Source organism: Typopeltis vanoorti, chromosome 4 (genome assembly GCF_054136105.1).
Source record: "Typopeltis vanoorti isolate ZY-2024b chromosome 4, IOZ_Tvanoo_1.0, whole genome shotgun sequence".
NCBI classification, from domain to species: Eukaryota; Metazoa; Arthropoda; class Arachnida; order Uropygi; family Thelyphonidae; genus Typopeltis; species Typopeltis vanoorti.
In genome coordinates this window covers 53,668,953-53,691,817 of record NC_143552.1, presented here as the reverse complement: position 1 = coordinate 53,691,817, position 22,865 = coordinate 53,668,953, and the positions used below count along the sequence as shown (strand labels likewise).

Here is a 22,865-nt window from a genome sequence, read left to right as displayed (position 1 = left end):
TCGTCGATATAAGATAACTAAAACCATAACCCACATTTATTTACGCCTTCCAGTTACTTGTCTTCTCAAACTTTTATTGCATGATTTTTTTTTCTGCGAGATTCTCGAAGAGAATCTTTTATTTAGATACCAATCCTTTTCACAGGAATTGAAATTTAGCATTCGGACTACTCTGACGACCGCAGAATGAAAGTATCCTTAATTATAGAGCAGACTTATATCGAAGACAGCAAGAAATGGGTTTAGGTGCATATGCCGGCGATTATAATCAATAAAAATGTCATAAACGAACCAAATGAACTAGTTTTTTTTTATCAGAAAATTGTACTAATTAGCATTAGATATTTGCTTGTTGTTGTTAAGGAATTTATGACAACTTTTAGTGTTCCCCCCCCACACACACACAATTTCATGCTGTAACACGCATAAAATATATCCTAAAATCCTTTAAGTGCTCATAAATTATAATGTCCATTATAGCTGTACGTAGATAACCAACAATTTTAGTCTTGTTTTCTTAATCAGTGTTTAATAGTATTTAATATTCATAGTGTCTATCTGTGCTGATAGTTCACTGCTTGATAAAGAATTTCTATTTAATGAAGCCCTGTGTTATTACAGAATTGATGTTTTTCCTTATAAAATACTTGTGTAGCAAATACTGTGTTTTGCCTTCTAGAGATTCATAAAAGTTCAGTTAAATATATTATAACGATTTTTTAGAGGGATGAAAAATAGAGAGAGAGAAAAAGAGAAACTTGTGGTTGCCGTTTTCTAACACTTGTTCTGTAACATGGTGGGAGAACTAAAGAAAAGAGAGAGGGAGTGAATCGTTGCCTGGCAACGAACTCCTCCTATCCCGAGTCTTGGTAGCAAGGACAGAAGTCTCACACGTGAGTGACGTAGTGGTAATGCAAATAACCCGTAGGCTATAAAGAAGGGAAGCATGGTGTGAGTTGAAGGAGCGAGATATTGGTGGAACTATTGACACCTGTATCTAAGGAGATCTGTGGAATAGTGGAGAAAGTAATTCAGTAGTCTAATATGTTCTTCTATAGCTTTTTCTTTCTTTTGTCACTTGTCACGCTTTTGGTGATAGTGGAGGCCCAGTCTGGGTGCCCTACAGATCAACTGGCTGTGTACAAAATGATGTTGCACACTGAGTGGTCAGAGGAGAGGTTTCCTAAGCAATATCCGAAGTGGCGCCCTCATGCTCAATGGTCAATAATTGTTGGTAAGTTCGCTGTCTTTTTTTATTATTAAAATTGTAATATAGTAGACATCTGATGTTTAATATCGGTCTTCTCAAATAGCTTTGCCGTTGTTGTAATCACTTGGCTTCATATGACCGTAGTGATATTTGATGCTGGCTATTCTTGGTACTAGCGGAAGTAATTTGATATAAAGAAGAATGGAGAAAGTAAACCTTAGCATTTTATATAATGAGTAATCCAATGAAGTCATAATTATTAAACAGAATTTAAGAGCTTTGCAGTCAAGCTCCTATATATATATATATAATCAATTTTTTTGAACATTTATTTATTCATTTTTTTATCTTTGCATTTAAAAATTAGAAAACGTAATTATCTGCATCTGCGTGATATGAATCCAAATAAACACATATTTTGTGTCATTCAGTAATATTATCTCTCATTTTATCTGAACCATTGGCCAAATAAAATACCGAGGAGTGTCATTTGGGTATTTTAATAAATTGGCAACGTGCTGGACCACACATTTTATTAGACAAACATGCTTGACAGGAGTCGCAGAGAAGAGATTGCTATCAACTTGTGAAATATTTCCGTTCTACAACGATGAAGCCTGACAGGGGGAAAAAAATGTGATTGCTGTCAGTGATGCTATCGCTAGTAATGAGATGTAAATGACAGGTCTGACACTATCTTTGACGGTGAAGCATCACAGTTATTGTGAGTTGATTGTGTTGGATATAAAAACCAAAAGAGCATTCGTTAATGTGTAAATAAAAGAAACAAATAATCATCTGTTGACATGATAGCTTTTCGCATAGTGAGACTCCACTTTTTATTTCGCTGTCAACTGAGTGGAAATGTGTTTGGACAACTTCACCATTAATACTCACCAACTTTGACTATTTGTTTGCAGTTAGTATAAATGTATTTAACGAAATGTTGGTATTTCTGTAGTGACATTTATGGACCGATGTATTTAGGAATTTAATTTTGAAAAACTTCATTGTAAAAAGCTGTCAAAACAGAACCTTCATCATTTTTAGACACCAGTATTTATTTTCTACAGTTCAGCTACAATAATGAGATTTTTTTAAAATATTTTTCAGTGTTTTTCAATGCCCAGCACACTTTGACACAGAGGCTTTTTTCAATATAGTCAACCACAGATATTCTATAGATAGATAGTCCTATGCATTCCGAGAATAACAGAGAAGTCATTTTATGGTGCTTTATTCTTTCAGTGTACAGTCAACCCATGTCGTTTCTATTTGAAAACTCTTATAATACTAAAAGCAAACAGGCTTACTTAGAGAATTGACCGCGAATAGATTTACGTGGGAATGCATGAAATATTTTTCTACCATCAACGATGGTCTAAATATTCATTTTTTCCCTTTCAATCCAATTTGTGGCTTACTATAAAAATAATTTTTTTACATAAAAAAAGCATTTAAGCATTTACATCGTCGAAGCCTAATTTGATCTGAATCACATTCTGAGTAGCATTTGAACATTGCAATTATATTAGCTGGCCAAATAAATTGTTTGCAAAAATATATATAATCATATATTATATCATTTGTGTGTGTATATATATATATATACACAAATGATGAGTTATATAACATTCTTACAATGCAAAAACTATTCTAGTGAAAGAAAAAGACACGGAAGCGGATTGGCCATGTATTGAGAATGGGCAGAAGAGAAAATTCCAAGGGTAGCTTTGACGTGGATCACCGACAGGAAAGGGAAAAGACCTAAACTAACTTGGAAAAGAATGCCATTAAAAAAAAAAAAAAAACGGTAGCTGTTTGGAAGAACTGAGAAAAGCAGAATAAGGTGCAAAAGACAAGGTTAACGGGGTAAAGATGGCTTTCTATCAGATGAGTAGTTTCTACTCAGACCTTTACTGTTTATATAAGGCAAACAGATGCACTCTGAGCACTATTAGTATTTTCGATGGTGCTCAGAGTTGGTGGTAGTGCTCTTTCTAAGTTCTAAGAGAAAGAGGTGTTATCATAGGAGCATCTGTGGCTTATCCATTCGTGGCATTGATAAAATACTGCGTCACCCAAAATGAACCGTAGGCATCAATTGTCAACCAATAGCGTAACAGTGCTACCTTAGCCATGAAACGTATAGAAAAATTCAGAAAGCTAACACAACAAGATCGACGGGTACTCGGGTGAGTGATACGTAAATTTTGTTGGTCTTTTGACACAAAGCGATCAACAATAGTTCAAAGGTTTGGGTTAATAGCAGAGCACCGAATAAAGAACTACACATTCTGTTACTAGAGAAGAACAGCGTCACATACGTATAATATCAGCTGTGAAGTTGATGTTAGGCTTATGTAATGTAAAAAAAAAAAAAAAATCTTGACTAGCCCGTAAAGCATTGCACCGTAGAGTCTTAATATATGGGTCGACGAATCACGCTACATTTTCCTATCGGATGGTCGAGTGTAAGCATCTCAAATGCCTGGGGAACGTCTTATGCACAAGTGCATAATCTCAACTACAAAGTTTGTTAATGAAAGTGTAATAATGTGGAAATTTTTTCTCCTAGCTGGAACCCCGAGCCTTCGTCGTGATGCTTGGAAGGATAAATATCGATGGATATCAACACTTCTGCACAATGCAATGCTTTTTTACATTGTATAGGTTTTTACGGAATGGACTCATGTCTCTTTCAACACGATAGTGCCGATAATTCTGCAACTTGGCTTATAGAAAAATTATGTTCAAAAACTTGAGTAAACTGCATTAGTCGCATTCTCAGTCCTGATAGAATACTTTTGGGAAGAACTGGAACATCGGATGCAGCCAGCCCATTTTGCCCAGCAACGATACACATACTGGTTGGTCATCTTATAGAATGAATGGTTCAACATAGCAGCTGCATATTGTCACAAACTTGTAGTAAAGGTGACAGGAGCCAAATGACTCACGCTGTTGAGATGTGTGCAATTTAGGTTTCTCTGAAATAGTTATTTCAAGCACATCATTCGGGCAGGGCAGGTTATTTGTGATAAGCTATCCTCGCACCACTTGATGCTGGGGGAAAATTTCATAAGATGAAACGGGAATTAGCATATGTGGCATTCCTCTTAAATTAGGAATGTCGTTGTCTATTCAACGAAGCAATACAGATGAAAAGACTATCCCGGATGTTGGCTTGGTTTTAAACGCTATATGACAATTAATTCAGTTAGAATACTATATGACCAATAAGATATGTTTAGTCCAAAACAACTGCAATATACAGTTGAATAATTGGAAGTCATTATGGAAATGAGAAAGTTCAAAGTTTTCCATTGATTTTTTTGTAGACTAAGGAACTGTTTACTTCTTTTCATGCTGTGACCATGAGCTTATTTTGTACAAGTGTTTCTGGTACAGCACAAGAAAGTCTTGTATCAAGATCCTTTAAAGAAGATCTTATCATCTACACCTGCTTCACATTTATGGAAGATAAGAAAGTGCCTTTATTCTGGACTGAAAGCGAAAATAACTTTTCCCAGAGATCTTTCAAGCCTACGCCACCACCAATATATTGGCAGGTTTACACAAAGTTTTCATTATTCAGTGCCGATGTTGCACTTCTTAGTATACTTGCTGATAAGAATGCCTCCTTATAGGCTGGACTTTTGTTGAGCTAATTTCCTGTTTAGTTATTCGTGTACTTTGGAGAGTTGCTTGCAGTTTAACCCTGATAAATCATTCCCTTGACAATACGGGTGCACCCATATTCCGGCATATTTTACTATGGGAAAATAACCTTTTATTAGGCATTTTATGAAAAATATTTTAAACGATGGTACTTATAATGCTTTATTCGTGTTTTAATAATAATCCCAATGATTTTCTTAGAATATGGGGATTTGTCATCAAGTCACCCGAACAAACAAATTCAGTTGTTGAGTAATTCATACTTTACTTACTATAGAAGTTCAATACCAAAAAACAGTAATTAATTTTTTTTCGAAAACAATAAAACTCCAAATATATATATATATATATATATATATATATATATATATATATATATATATATATATATATATATATATATATATATATAAACATTTAGTCAACTAAATTCCTGGGGTCAACACCACTTCCTGGAACGCTTAGAAATGTGTGGGTGCATTTGGTTTATTACCGACTTTATAATGTTGACTTTTCATTTGCAACCAATGTTGATAATTACACATTTATATGGGCGGATTTTTTTCCGCTTAAAATGGCATCACGCCTTTCTCTTCTGATATAAATTGCCTTCTTTACACCAATAAAAACTTTTAATTACTGTTATGTAAATTGCAATAAAAGGCGCATAACCCGCATTTTTTTGTCCCAGACAGACGATTTGTTTTGTGACGTATTTCTATTAGTCAAGTGAGTGACATCATTCATTTCCCGTGAGGGGGCGTTAGTAAGAAATAGTTGGAAAAAAAGGAAGCGGTAGACTAAAAAAAAGGTTGAGAATCGTAGAAGTAAGCGATGGTGCTTATCTTGTGTAACAGATAAGATAAAGTCAGTATGATATACTGTAATTATACTTATTCTTTATAAACAATCAGTATAATTAAATTATAAATAGTTAATATAATAATTAATTATCAGTTGTATACTTATGCGATACATTAAATATAAATAATTATAATTAACACACTAACAGCATTTGCTTTTCACCTTTTCATTTTAATATGTAAAATATGATTTTATTACTTGCTGCTGTATTAATTAATGTTACACTTCAAATATTGTTATATTTTAGTAATTACATTTTAATTTTAAAATGGTGTATGTACAATATTTACATAAGAATTATTTGTATATTTTCTGATTACTGTATGATAATTTTGCAGTATACATTTTAATTTATCTATTATTGCTGAAGTTAATAGGAGTTTTAGCATCTTGAAGAAAAATAACCTGTAGAAAGAACTTTACAATACATTTGGAAGAGGCCATGATACTCTGATGACCTGTGTTAAAGGGCAGTAATTTTGGGTCCCATATATTTCATGAAATTGTGCAGTACGTAGAAATTAAGCTATTCAGAAGCTGTCCATTTATAAATAACAGGAAACGTTCCACCTGAGAAGCTAATCAGTTAGGTCTAATTAGCCACCGACTGTAATTATGCACTATTATGCGTTACGTAAACAAAAAAAAAAAAAAAAAAAAAAAATCCAAATTGTAGTAATGGAGCGAGCAGTGGTTATAATTGCATTAAACATGATTGTTACATAATTTCTAAGCTATGTTTAGGAAAATAATAAAAAAAAGCTTTTGTTTTTAATTAATGTTATTTATTAACAAATGCAGCACATAAAAATATAAAATTATTAATAAAGTGGTCAATATAACGTATGATGTATTTTTACATAATGTGTGTCAAGGTCACGATAAAAACTAGCTGAAGAGCGCCACATCACCAGTGAATTGAATAAAAGTTCGATTACGTACCGAATTCCTTTTCGTCAAATCTAGCAACTACCTCTTCTATATGTAGTTGAAAGAACCCGTGCAATATCCGCTAAGAGCACCGAGTGACGTATCAGAGAGAAAGAGAGAGTCAGTCACATTTTTGTTCGTAATCACATAAAATTATTTAAAGATTTCATAGAGAATGTTATTATCCCAACTTAATCCGAAAGTTTTCCATACAATCCTGCTTAATTTGGAACTCCGAACCACACGGAGAAAAGCCTGGGCATAACAAAAACAACTATCTTCAGGAATGTTCGAAGGGTAATCGCCAGATAATTTTAGCACGGATGCAAAATGTTGTCTACCCCTGTTTACCCAATGTCTAAAATCAAATAGAGAATTTGCTAATCGCGTTTGCAACTCCAGCGCTTGCTGAATTAAGTGTTCTTAACCTTTTAATCAAGAGCAGCGACTTTCATTTGACTACAGTGCTCCCAATTTGGTCAGTTTTATTATATGTTGAGAGACGTCAATTCTAATTGATGCCCAAGAAGAGCATTACGACAGAATGCAAATCGGGTCTATTTCTAAAAGTTTAATGATAGCATTATTTAAAAAAAAAAAAAATGTCAATAATACAAAAAAATTGAAGAAATCATCTTTGCATCTTTTGTAATTTAGTTTAATTAATTAATTGATTTAGTTAAAACATTGGGAGTGTCGCTCTTTATTTAATTATAAGTATCGAGGAGAAGTGGAAGGATAGAGCCTCTGTGGAAACTTTCAGTCCTAGGATACAATACTGGGAAGATGTTAAGGCTACCGAAATCAGAGATGCCGACATACATTATTAAATTTGTTGTACCACATGAACAATCAATAATAAACTATTTAGATTAAAAGGATTATATGATTTTTGAAAAAGAAATGGAGAAAAAAAGAAAGCTAAAACTTCCTGGACTTCGAGTAGTCAAAGTAAAGTAAACTTAGTTTTGCATTACGGTATTTGACCTATATTTATAGGACTTCAAGGTCTGGTGGGTATATGCGAGGACCAGAAGTTCTGGAATGCAAAACGCTAACAATATGAAAGGGGAAAAAACGCCAAATAAATTAAAATCCTCTAAAAAAGACTGTTTGCCACTAAAATAAACCCACTGTTATAAATACACCAAGCTGGTCGTCTCTCCCTAAATTTCTTGTTTCGCCTAGGACGAAGGTTGATACTCGGCTCTATCTGTGGGCGAATGACTCAGACCTACCGTGACACCGCACCTTGTCTTACTCACCTCCGGTTATAAATACAGATGACACCAGGGTGGCTAAATGACACAAGTTCGTACATCCTATATTTGCCTGGCGCGCTCGTTTTTTATATATATATATAATCTATTCCGTAATGGACGCGAAGAGTTAGTGACCCGTTTGGAAACCCAGGAAAGTGTGGGTTAATATTCCTTCAGTTTCCTCCCCCCCCGCTTCTGAGTTATGGTCAAGGAGGCTGCATAAGTGCTTCGCAATTACTGAACTAAAAACTTTTATAACAGCTACAGTCATACATAGCTGAATGTTCTGATATCTAGAATACTAATCAGCAGTCTGTTTTTTTTTTTTTTTTTGGGTAATTTTAAGAATATTTTTATTTCTCTATTAGACTTTTTTTTTTTTTTAGAATTACTGCCGAAGCAACCAAGTTTATTAAGATATTGTATTATATATCTGTTAATTGCGCTCGGTCTTCTGTTTGTTAGGATAAAAAACCAGATTTCTACTTTATAAAACTACTCCACCTTCAGTTGAGACTAGCTAACTTTCTGTTGAAAGCTCCCTTATAAAGGTTCTTCACATCCTAGAGAGGATTCTGACTCAGATATTAGTAAACGAAACGCAAATATCACGACTGTGCTAAGGAGGGGTTTTGAACATCGCTTATTTCGATTTCCTTTTTTTTTTTCATTTCCAAAAAATATTTTACCGGAATTTGAACTGGAAATCAGAACATTCAGATGTAGAAGAGCGTATTTTAATAACTCATCTGCTATTGTAGTAGCGGAACCTGCTGTCGCCATGGAAACATTACATCATATCCTTCTGTAGTCTCAAATGAAACTTCTTTATATAGAGAGAGATTTGAGGGGAACCATTCAGTGCATACACGAACAACTGCGATTTGTCAGTTAAAATCGGCTTTTCCGACAATTATTATCTTGTTCATTTTGGTTGATCCTAACCTATTTCTCAGTCAATTCAATAATAATCTTATTTGCTACAAATGAAATCGATTTTGATATACCAAGTTTCTTAAAATTATCTTATTCATCATAAAAGGTTAATTACTTGAAACTGGAATATAATTCTTCGCTGTCCACTCATTATATGAAAGCAAACAATCATACAATTCATCATACAAAATAAGGAAACTGTGCTATCCTTTTACCTATAGTAGTTGCAGTTGGTAGGTACACGTAATAATCATGTTTAACTTAAGAATGTTATGGCACATCAAAAAATGCGTATTCAGATAGAAAAATTCTAGCTACACAGCGAAGCCCTATTCCCCTCCCCAAAGAAAGGACGATAAAGTAATTAATATCAAGATATTAAGAGCATAAAAAAGATGTTTTTATAATACATCATTAAGTTAAAAGGTTAATTAACCGAAAGAAGGACAAGGTATGCACATGTAATTATATATATATATTGCGCTTCGAAATGCGTACAGCGAATAAAAGTGACATATGATCAAATTAGCATTGTTCTGATTTATAGCAATTAATGTATTAATTGTACAAATAGTGCACTGCTTTGAATAAGCTGAACGATACAAATGTAGGTAGAAGATGCAATTTCTTATAATGCGGTACAAAATGCTTCTCAGGATAAAAACATATTAGCAGTGTTTCTCTTAGCTGAATGGTGTGGCAGATTATTCTGACTTAGTGGTATACAGTACCACTAAGTCAGAATAAAGGATTGCTAATTCAATTTCCAGTATGGGATGAAATTTGCAATCCTCCATTTTAACGGGTGAACCACTCACGCTCTTGCTAAAAAACAAGTTGCAAGTATTTATCCCTTTTTTTCTGTATTGGTCCATCAGATTATGCCAACGGAGACGACTTCCTTATAATTCTCGCTTACTTCCCCAAAGCGCTAACAGGATGATCATGGACAGTAATTTGGGAACAACTGGTCCACAAGATCCTTTAATTAATAGGTATCGGATGTTACAAACCGATTCTTTGTGGTCAGAAGGGAGGGGAAATTAAAAGACAGAAAACAGTTCCGAATTAATTTAGATCCTGTATTGATGAGCAAGCAATTGACTTCAGCAGATTCACTAATTAATTCGTGCTATTTTTTTATAAACAAATTATTGAAGTTTTCGAACTTCAGAAAAAAAAAAGAGGGATAAAATTCCACGAAGAATGCAGCCAGATGCCAAATAATTTTCTCTGTTTTTTGTTAAGTTTCTTACGAGTCATTGCTCTGGCAAAGGGTGCACTCGATGACTCATAAAGACTACATCGTACAGCGACAGCCGCTATTCTGTGTGAATGACAAGGATATTTATGACCTCCTAAAACTTTCAATTTATTCTGGGATTTTGCCAGCGGCAAAATTCGGCCCCTATGGTGGGAAGCTTTAGAAACCACTTGAATAAAAACATCGCTTTTTGATTTATTCTTTTTTTAATAAGGCATAATTATGAGGCTACACCGTCAAGTAATCTCCGCCTACCCTTATCCTTCACTGCAGTTGTAACAATGTACATCCTCAAATCATTATATCATACTCATATCACTGCACACCTATCCATGATATCGGTATCTTATTAACATAAATCGTTGTGTTTTTATGGTCTGATACCTAATAAGATGTTATGTTATATGATGTATATAGAGTAAAACGAACGAGGCACTTGGAAAAAACAGAAATGATCAATTTTGCAGTAAACTGGAATCGAACGAACAACATTTGGACGCGGTAACACTAACTTGCCATTCACACACTAATAAACCTATTGCCATGGAAACATTACTTCACATCTATCTAAAGCAAACGAAACTATTCTGTTACATATAGTCTGGGGTGTTTATCGCTCCTTATTTTTCTGAGGGGAAAGAATATCTGTTCTAAGTTATTCAAGCGATTCTTCAACTGATGTCCGCTCCCTCCTTCATTTTAGAACTGTTTTTGAATCGACAGAATTTTCATGCTCAAGGGATGATATTTGCATTTTTTTAAAGTATGATGTATAACAGAAAATCATTTTATGAAAGTGGATTGAATAAGAATCACATCACTTACCTGATATTAATAGCCAGTCAGGGCTAATAACTTGGCTTCGTATAAATCTAATTAATGCTAAAATGGGGCGGTTAATCCGGTCTCCGATGGGGGGGGGGAATAATATGTGTTCGATTTGTCTGTTTCGCCAGATGAAAAATCAGTGTTTCTCACGCATTCAAATACGGAGGCCGAAAGGAAATGCCCATCTATTGCATATGAGATTGGCGATTGGTTGGCTCTATACAGGAAGTACTGGTCCTTACGCACAACTTCAAGTGGATCTCCTCACTTCCTGGTTCATTTGCCATGTACCTTCCTATTGCAGAATTTCCGAATACCTATATCAGAATTTTACGTCCGTTAAGTCCAAGTTACCAATATTAATCCCAATATCAGTTGGGCGATATTTGCTTATTATCGCTACACTCTTCCGCCTGTGCAATTATTTTATCAATACTTATTTAAAGTAGTTAAATAGTTAAATTTTATAACATTGATAAGATAATTCTTCGATGAGTAATATATAATAATAATTCACAAAGATCTGTTAATAAGTAAGATTTATGCATTTTTAAGTACTGTAATACATCTGTTTTATTCTTATATCAATGTGATAACAATATTATATCATTACCTGGTCAATCAAATAGGCTTCGTGTTGAGTTTTCTCGTGTGTTCTTTCTTATCTGTGCACTCAGCATTCAAGTTCTATAACTGATTTTTTTTTACTTGATCTGTTAGCTAAGTATCTTTCTTCTTTATCCATTCTTACACGATCTGAATACTCCCACTGTAGCACAGTGATCGGCTTTCGATATCTATATTGAAGTTCGTTATGATTTGTGGTTGGACGGTGCTCACTTTTGGTTTATCAGTTTTTCCGTCGATACAGAAGCATTTGTAGGTCTAGATCGTATAGGTTTAGACAAAAAACTTAAATAGGTTGCAAACTCTTAAAAAGTTCTTTAACATTTTATTTCATTATTATCCATATCCTACCATAAGCAAACTTCTTGGTCCCCCTAGATCTAGGGTTCTCCGCCTGATCCTTGACCTCCCTTAACCACTGTCCCATACTTAAGTGTCTTACAGGCGCAATATATGCTTGATATTCTTAAAATAAATTCGCTACATGTTTTTTTTTTGTGGGGGGGGGATATCTGTTTAGGAACTAAAAAATCTGAATTATTCAAAAGGAAAATTCTATTCTTTGAGACCGGAGTTTTACATTATATACATACAGACGATTATGATCCAATTTATTTTACTGGGCGGACACATTTTACCCAAATTACTCGTCTCTTTTTGCCTTATTTCGAACCTCAAGTTTATGAAATATTTTCTACAAAACTTTACACGAGTCTTAAACATCCGACACTTTTTATTACTTCTCAGAACCAGAATATTTATTACACAGTATTGTATTGTAAAGATGTTCAATTTGTTGTTCATTAAATTTTTGCGCAATCCACCCTACTATTTGTCTGTGGAACTCTAAATTCCATTTTCTCACATGCAATGTTTTCTCATTCTTAATATTTGTCAACGGCGAATATTTTTTTCTTCTTTCGAATATCAGTATTATTATTAAACTTAGAAACCCCTTCATCTGAACTTCGAATCTACTTGAGAGGTGTGACAATCATTCCATTTAAATTAAAATGGAAAGATATCCAACCTTAAACATATTATCAGCTAAGGTAACCTAATATCTATTACCTTATCTATAATTAACGATCCAAACTATCACATAAACATTAATCAACCTTATCTCGTTTACAGATTAATTGCGTAAAGAGTTGCTCCTTCGCCGCCGAATGCCTCGGGGATTTTTCGGCATCCTGTTGGTTGCCTCTTTTGTTTACACTGACGGATAGTTTGTAGACGGACGACTCCCAGACCTTCAGAGGCAATTTAACTTTTTAGATACTTAGGAAATCGATTTCTTTTCTTTCGTTTATTACACATTTGATGAAATTTTATCTGATTTAAACTTATTAACATATCATTCGGTGCCTAATTCTCCATTATCAGTACTGGTGGGAAAAGTCATTACCTATTTGCCTATCTCGGTGCAACTCAATCACATCCTCTCTGCCACTCGGTAACATCAAAGGATAAAGAGATAAGGCGTAATAAATTTTCATATTTCTAAAGTTATGGAATTTGAGGATTTTATATGCTGTTTATTCTTTTTTTTTTTAACTCAGAATATTTAGAAATCCTGTTAAAATTTTTAATAAAATAAGTATCTATTTTCCATAGAAACTGCTCGAACAAGTTGTTACTAATATTGGTCTATAAATAACATATAGAATCATTGCATGCTCGATATCTAATTACTTTGACATCGTTCTCTTACTGAATGTTTAAGCTAACGGAACTATTGTTGAGATATCTTTGATGTGGACATTTCATTTATGACAGACAATTTATGTTATCCAGGTGACAATATATTTAATTAATTTTTGTGTATTTTTTTTAATAGGCAGTGCAAGCATTTATATGCCTTCCTGCAGCGGAAGTTGCAATTTATGTGCAGCTGCACAGATTTTGTGTTTTCTGTAGGGTTAAAAACGATTAACAGATTATAATAATCGTTTCTAATTCGGTCTTCATATAATCCGTGGCATTTTAGAAGCCTATTTCTTTTTAAAATATTTCAGTAATTGCCAAATTTTAAAAACAAATATTAAAACAATCAGCTTATTAAATAATCTAATAATTAATTAAACCCACGCACTATTATCATAAATTTAAAAGCAAAGTCAAGTTTATAATTTCTGAAGTTTTAATAATTACCATTTGTATCGATACTGAAATTGTCAACTACTGAAGAACGCAAAATTATGTCATTGACAGAAGCGGAAACTAAAAGTCGCATTGCACACATGGATGAATTCTGGCACACTATAAAGACTCCCCCCCCCCCCTTCAGAATTGGCTTGATCTGGAGGCACCATTACGGTATCGTCTTCATAAATGTAGACTGCCTTACAACACACACAGTGTAACCAGCGCCATGCTGTCTGCCACTTTGAAAGAGGCTGATGCAACAACCGCGCCCACGACGCGTTTAGTACAAAAAACCAAACAGGTTTGTCGGGAGTTGGCTGACTTCAGTATTCTTAATCACTCATTTAGCAGCTCGCATTAGTCTAGACACGTGCTCTACATTATATCCTATAAATAACTTCCATGTTCCTGCAAAACACTGAACCGTAACAGACCCTTAAATGTTTATGTGACCTTATCTGTGGTACACCAAACCAGTAAGGAAGATTATATACTCTTTATTCAATATATATATATTTCTTGGTTACTAAAACCTTAAACAATAAAAATAAAAAAAAATAAAAAAACAAGACTAAATAACTACCTAAATCCCACATCCTTTAATGCGCTTAATCAGTACTGGTTGAGATCCCGACTTAATACTTTTGGACAAAATGATATCGTTTGCTGATGACACGGCATTAATATACTCGTATACTGAAACGACCCTTGAGGATTTAGAAACCAGGATTAACAATGATATGTCTAAACTAAGTGTTTGGCAATACCGAACTTAAAATGAACAGATAAGCAAAATCACAATATAACTGTAAAATGGTATGAAACGAATTACTGTATATTCAAAATCGTAACTCTAGTTTAGACAAAAACAAAATCAGTAAAGTATTTGGGTCTCCATATTGACAGCAACCTTTTAACAAACAAGTTGAGGCTCGCAATTAGCGCAATATTTTATGCTAAAAAATTTGTCAATTCAGCATTTTTAAGATGGAGAGATTATTACAACAATCTGCTTCCTTTGATTCGAATACAAAATAGAATAATCAGAGCTACACCCATTACTAATTTCTTCTCCTATTCAACTACTAACCTGTTTGCTATTCCTAACATTTTGCCTTTACAGAAACTTTATCTATATAATTGTATACTCTATGTAAAAAATAACATTGTAAATTTTTCTATATATAATCTATACTATGGTTTACGATGTGGCCGGAACTTGCTAGTAGTAATCAAGACAAACAAAGAATTTTTTCATAATTCCTTTGAATACCTTAGCAACAAGCAGCTATAATAAACTGCCTAACGAAAGTCTGTAACATCAGGATTCACTTTTAGAAAAAGATTGAGAGACTACATCATGAAACTAAATAATGTTGGCTTATTTTAAACGCATATTATAAAAATTACTCTAAATGTTTTATACTATGTCTCAATTATATTCTGTATGTATACGTGGGCCCTCATAGATAGTCATTTAATTTTTTAGTGACTGTATCGCGTGCTTTGTATTTTTATTAGTAACCACTATAGCTACGGCTCTTGGTTACACACACACTGTACATTCCTTCTAATCTATTTCTATATTCTGTTTTTAATTCCCAAGTCTTTGCTTTAACTATCAATCTGTAAATTACCACTTGGAAAATAATTATAGGATATTTTTTTATAACATATGTAGTATCACTTTTTACTATCTATCATTATCACTTGTATTTATATAAATACTTGTTGCATCTATTCTAATGTAATGTATTTTCATTTTTACTACTTCTTCAGTGTTAATAAATTTCAAATTATGAAAGGGAAAGAGAGAGAGAGAGAGAGAGATCGAAAGTTAACAATATTCCTTACACTTTTTGTTAGATTTATATAAAATGCTAGCGTGATGACCTCTGGCTGAGGTCATTAACCATAACTCACACGGCCTTATAAAGATCAGTTCATGAATATCAAAATGCCTGAAGCATTTTTCGAATTCTTTCGTTCTTCACAAACGTTGTCGAGCAGGTTTAAATGCATATATCGAAGTCTGAAGTCTCTTTCGAATAATTTGAAATCCCATTCTTATAACAATAATACTTTGGGAGTCATTCAATTAATACTTTTTTTATCGTTCTTATTGATTTTTATTGATCGTATTAATATTATAACAACCATCCTTACAGTTTACTTTTCTTTTTCCTCAGGGCGCACTCACAACACGACGTACAGGTTATGGCAAGTTGGCAGTACTGCATCCGATGCCCTAAAGCAGTTTGCAGAACAGGGTAAAACAGACCTGTTGAACGAAGAAAGCCAGGGAGGTAAGAATGGAATATTTGACGAGTTCTATGCTCCTTCGGTTTACCACGCAATTGGTCAAAGTACATCAACATTTTTCGTCGATGGAAACCACTCTAAGGTAAAAATTCTCCTGATCCTTTTAGAGAAAATCATCTTTTGATAAGTAAGAATTTCGTTTTGTTTTTATGCGTATTTTGTTTAGTAATTATTGTTTCTTCAATAACTATGACAGCTTTCCTTATTATAAGAGCCGCCTTCTTTTTAAATTTAGCTTACGTCTCTCACTTGCTTTGCATGAACTACTGATGCATATTATCTTCATGATGTAACATTCATCTTCATGATGTTACAAGGTAAACGGATTAGGTTCGTATGTACATTTATTTGCCACATAATTTATCTCCCACTTTTATTTTGTTTTTCCGCTTGAAATGAAACAAAAACAAACGACAAAACGTTATCATCATGTATTAATCTCCGATTATTTCATATAATCTTCTTTAATGCAAACAAAACTGCACCTTCACGTGTTGCTAATTCTTTAACTACTGTACTTCGTACTGTTTTTATGGAATAAGAATGTGAATATATATGGCACTTGTAAAGCAAACAGTTCTCTGAAGTTTTCATTCCTCTATGACAATTGTCTGAGGCTGGAGTTTTCGGAAGAGCAACCTAGGGTATTTAGGATGCTGAATGTGCAACCAAAAGTTTGTAAAAACTTAAATATGTCACAAAGTTTCAAAAATTACTTTTTTGTTTTATTTTGTTTTGCATGAGAATTTTTCTGTTGTTAAATCTCCCATGATAGAACTATCCAAATGACTATTACTTGTAGAAAGCTCCTCATTCTGAAACTCTCTAGTGGGAAACATATGGAAGGTTTGGCGTGTGCATGATTAGAACACATCAATTGTGAGAATAATTTGTCACATTCGTGACAAATTATTGACACCAATGTGTCACCAAAAATCAAAAAAATTATCTATATTATGAATAAGAGAAGCTGACTAATACTGATACCAAAATTTCACACTTCTTTAAGGTAACAGGAAATAAATATTATTTACAACGTAACTGAGTTTTTAAAAAAAAGCATGCAAAAATAAGTGTGTAATGTTCTGACAAAACCGTTTACTATGGAACATAAAGAAGAAGAAGATTCTGCAAAAGAAAAAAGAATAAGAAGTTGAGGAAAATAAGTTTTAAGTTCTTCATTTTTCTTCTGTTTTTTGTCCAGCAGTTCACAGCTGGACAAAAAACAGAGGAAATATGACTAACTTAAAATCGACTCAGGAATAGATATAATTTATAAATACAGAAATACGAAAAATAAATTGCTCGAAAACATAGAGAAAATGGACAACTCAAACACCATAAAAAAAACAAACAAACAAAAAACGAAACTACTGTTGGAAGTAGAAGCCAAGGTAAAAATGGAACGAGATGGAGCAACACTGGGCAATAAAATCCATGATGAAGGATAATTAATGGTTACGCTGGTAGGAAAACAAAGTGATTATTTTATTTGCATAGTTTATTCATCTATGAATAGGAAAATATTTAAAAAAATATGCATATAACAATGTTATTTGTCAAAAATGGATCAAGAGTTTTGGACGTTATAATATAATCACATAATTATTCGAAGCGGTGAAAACTCTAAATATGAAAAGACCGAAATTATTTTAGGTCAAATCGCATCCAAGCAAATCCAAAGTGTTGCACATTTTCCTCCTCTCCCTTCTTACAGTATGCTCTCAAATCGAAGTGATTTAAAGTAAAATTGTTTATCAAGTGTACGGAACTATGTATGATATGTTACGTTAAATTGAAAAGTTCAGTAGGATTCATTTATGTCATTTTCCCGTTATAACAATAAAGATTATGTGAAAACGGTTTGCACTAAAAGTGTAAAAAGTTTATTTAATATGTGAATATTTCGATCGCAGTCCCTTGGATTCGTTGAATAGAGACGTAATTCCTTGGGAAGTTGTCTCACATAAGAATTCTCCAAGCAGCGATATTTGTATTTCGGATAACAAACCATCTCAAAACTACGAAAATTATCAGAACCCCCCCACCCTCATGCTGGGCCATATAATGCTTTTAGAAAGAGACGGCCGGATTTCATTATAAATGTGTAATACTCTGCGGGGAGAGAATAAACTTCTTAATGTCAAAGTCAAAACCAATCTCACAGATCCTCTTGCATTTTTATAGATACTGGTGGCAGTCCTAATCGTACTAGCGGGACCAAAATAAAACCACCCCAGAACGACGTCATTCTTGAAGAATCCATCACGTGTAAGATAAATTAAACCAATATATAGTATCAGTAAGAAAACAGGCGTAGGCACATTTTGAGATGTCATATAATTTGAAGTGCTTACCGTAATATATTCGCAGCATAGGGCAACACCCTCAGATCATCATCTCTCTCCACATGAGATCTTCATAAATTACTCTTTCGTGTAGGTGTTCATGAAAATGGTTTAATAAATTACTAAATTCGACATTTATGAATTCGCCATGATCTGGCGCCGCCATCATTATGAGAGAACGTGTATTATTTATTGCAATATACAACTTTCCGCTATTTTTGGTTTGTTTGTTTTAGATACCACAACGAATCATTTGAAATTCTTTACTGATTACTATTGCAAGTAAATGGAGAAATTTTCGAAGAGCTTCAATTGGAAACAGTTTGGCTTTAAAAAAATTATCACTTATTTTGTTTAAGGATCATATTAATGTGTTAAATGCTTTTGGACAGTCTTCAAACTTGAAATATCAAATTGTGTACATCGGATAACATTTTATCTTTTACTATAATAATTTACATTGGTTGCCATCCTCTCATACAATTTTTTCCCAACCGACTGAGCAAATTACGCTTTTGTCTAAAAGTCTATTTATTTTCATCATGTATCTTTCTTTCGGTTAGAAAGACCTGAATTCGAATTCGGGATTCAAATTACGTCTGGGCTGCAAGAAACATTTAGAAGGTTTGCTACCAAAATTAATTATCTGGCCTCACAGGGAAATGACAGAGTTTTTCCCTCCCCTTCTGGGAAACCCTGCCATTTCTTATGACATAGATGGAATGGCAGGGTTCTTCAGTTTTTACTATGATAAACAGATAAATTGTTCTATAGAAACACAAAACTTAGAGTACATTCATCTCATTGCCTTAGTTGCCTGACTCATTCTTAACTAGCCAATCAGTCATTAACGTGTGTGCATTATGAAATCTGCTTATGGGGTCACACTAGGTCCAACCCTCCAATTCTCCAGTTAAGCACATTCTAAATATGCTATACAGAAAGTTATACAGTAGTTGCTAGCGATAGATAATATAATATTCTCATCTCTCTCTCTCTCTCTCTCTCTCTCCTTGCCTTACAAGCGGTGCAAGTCAGCATTGAAATCCCGCCTAGGATCTGAGGAACCTTTTACGAGGTACGGTACAAAAGTAGTGCCTTTTGCACGTCACTGAGTGGACAGTAATAATAGCTGTCTCTAGTTCCACCACAGTGACAAGACACGCGCACACAGTTATCAAGACAGCCGCCTAACGTGGACAGACATGGTAGCAGTTTTCTAGGGCAAAGATAGAGTCTTGCTTGGGCACTTCTTGGAGAGAGGCACCCACGATCAGATCAAAACGAAACTGAAACAATGCATCCATAAAGTTCTGCCCACCAGAAATGTAAATACAGTCCTCCTTCTCCATAGAGATGCGATTACCTCATTTCGCTGGACTGATCTTTTTCGGGCCTCTGAAGAATGTACTTCGGGGATGCCGTTTTGCGGATGAGCAGCTGAAACAACTTATTCGTGAATAGCTCCGACGACGTCAGAGTAAGATTTTTACGGGGTTGTTATACAGATTTTCACTCAGAAAAAGTGTATAAAGAATGATGGAACGATGAGGGAAAAAAAAACATTACTTTCGTGTAGTCCCTTGTATAAAGGTTTTTCAATTCAGGAAGAATTCGCTTGTCTCGTATTGAGATGGAATCGATTTTTATTCCTCAAAATAACTAATTAGTAAGAGATGACTGTAATTCCAGTCATCTCTTACACACACACAGAGAGAGAATTTTTTCTTCATCCAGTCTTTAAATGCATATTTAGGAGTCTAATTCCAGAATGTGTTGTTAAATCACAATTACTCTTTCCAAGGCTCCTCCGGTCTTTTAGCACAATTTTTTAAAGAAAAACTAGGATCGTATTAACCTGTTTTAGGATACCATTTTATTATTCAGAACACGCATACGTTAACGCTTTTTTTTATTTAATATTTAAGAATTTTGTTGACAAATGGCAGCACAAGATGTCCTATTTATTTGTGACAATTACGACGAACCTTGACACAGTCCAAAACATCTAATGAAATGAGGGAACGTTAAGTGCTTAGGGTGCTCTGATAATTTAGACACCAATTCATTACTTATACATGATGTAAGCCAGTTGCAATCGCTGATAATCTCCTGATTTATGAGAAGGGTTATCAAGAGGGAGTTGAGTTATTTGTCCTACTTGCTTTCTAAAATGAGATATTGTCATTACGTAGTAACATGATGTCACATCTGTGTATAAGGAAAGCAGTAAACAGATAGAATGCATTTAATTTGTATTTCAAAGAAAATAAGAAGAGAAATGTGTTATATGAATCTCGTCATGTTGAAATTATACACAAGCTGCTTAATATAATTTCAAATAAAGTAGCAATCTTAAGAAAATTGGGTCTTAGCGGAAGTTAAAACAAGAACGCATGTGTCTAGTTACACTATATGAACACTAACTATGGACAACTGGATTTGTCCATCTTTAGTGTTCATCTTAGCGGCTACTCAACGTAATCTGCGGAGTCAGAAAAAATTTAAGGACGAGAGGGGTTCCCACAAACTTGTATTTTACAGCTAATTTTCCCCCCTTTTTTTTATCATTTTCTATTAAGATTTGGTTAAACTAGATATTTTATTCGCTCTATTATAAATAATTTAGTGAATAAAACTCCTAACACCCTCAGGTTATTAAATTTGGAAATTAATCAAATATTAATTTCGTCATGCATAATTCATCAATTCGGTTAACTAGAACGATAATAAATGAGGAAATCCGGGTGAGAAAATGAACTATTTGATAATATGAGCTTTCTAGAATCAAAGGTAATAATTATAATCAAAGGTGCCGTCATCCCCGTTTTTAATAGACATTATTGAATATTAAACGATTTAGTTAAAAATGCGAACGAAAAATAACTTAAAAACCTGTTTTACTACAATATCTATGGTTCAATAGAGTAGGTAGTCCGGAGGCGAAATAGTCATTTAAGTTTACTATGAATGTTACTAATGTATCCCATGGTACTGTGCGATCATTTGTAATTATATGTTTTACCAATGGGGGGGGGTCTTTAATTTCGTCCAAACGCTTCTTTCAGATGATTTTCATTCAGAGAAACGTTCGATAGAGAAAAATTGACGTGACTGAGCAAATTAAACAAATTGAAAATTGCTTTCTTTGATGTGACTGTTACTATCAAAGAAAAAAAACTTTATTATTGGTTACTAAGAACTCTTAAAAAATTAAAACCAGCAAATCTAAATTAAACTGTTTTGAGTATGTCGACCTATGAGAATTAGTGCTGTTGCAGGATTAAAACCTGTCGAGAACTTTAAAAGTATTAACTTTTTTCAACATAATCGATTGCAGCAAACTCCGATTACTTGAGTGGGACTGGTTATAACTGACCAAGAATCTTCAGAATATAGGCACGAATGCGTTACAAAATAAACGATGCCATATTAATTATTTTATTAAAAGAAAAGACAGTAGATAAATAGCGTGAAAATTACGAAAAGATTTGTTAAAACTGGAGTAAGCATGACTAATTTAAAAATGTAGAGTAGTGTTTGTGCAGCAATTATCTTTCTGCAGCCTATGTCATCTCCGAGCAGCATGAAGGTTGCCATTTCTACTCAGCATACTTTTCCTGATAAATCTGACTTCTGATTACAAATCAATGCGCATTCTTTGCTTTTCCACTTATGCATCTATTCATTTCTCTTTCCCATTTTATTCTTTGCTCTCATCTTCCTTCCAATCTTTCTATTTTTATTTCTACTAGTAAACCGTCAGTTAGATAATTTATTATCTGACAATGGACTTTCTTTAGTTGGCCTTCATCACAAGGGCCTTTCTACTTAACCCCCACAGTTCTTGACCCCTTTGGGTGTTAGGTTGGGAGAGACGATTGCAATGAGAGTTTCTAATAGCTTGACCTATAAAGGTGTAAATGTAGAACATGCCACTCCCATTCGTTCAGTGTCGGGTCATAGGATGACTGGGGAGATGTCAACTACAAGGTGACAGGGGGTTTCGACTATTCGGCTGAGGCACTTCGGAATCTGTAACACCACACTGCTAGCCTATGCACTGAAAAACAAGGGGATTGTTGTTGGCTTTGATACACGTGCTCCGTGAATGTAGGAGTACAGCCGAGGAGGTAGCGAGTGATATCTAAAGACATATTGCGCCTTGAAGTCAAGAAGATGGATTAATTTGGAATTGAGGAAAAAACTCTAAAAGACCATCTGACCTCAACCGTAGCAGTTGACGTCTCGGTTCCTAATGAGTTTATGACAGCTGCAGAATATGAGCGGAGAACAAGAAACATACCGAATGGCATTTTTGTCTCGATGCTCTGTGAAAAACAGCGACTGTGAGAAAAAGTAGCAAAGCACGTGCCAGACTCCATATGTTTCATTCCATATTTTCGTTGCAGTGTTTTGCTTTGCGTACAAATTGGAACAAAAAA

The 22,865-nt window shown here is 34.0% G+C and overlaps 1 protein-coding gene across 1 annotated transcript in view; it reads left to right on the top strand.

Moving 5' to 3' along the window:
- The first annotated feature begins 984 nt into the window (after positions 1-984).
- The window catches only part of mspo (M-spondin), a 32,432-nt gene continuing 10,551 nt past the window's right edge, over positions 985-22,865 (top strand). Inside the window, exons 1-2 of the mRNA XM_090391172.1 lie at positions 985-1,234; positions 15,940-16,154. Of these exons, the coding sequence (XP_090247298.1) occupies positions 1,045-1,234; positions 15,940-16,154 (405 nt within the window). The 5' untranslated portion in view covers positions 985-1,044. The remainder of the gene's footprint in view (positions 1,235-15,939; positions 16,155-22,865) is intronic.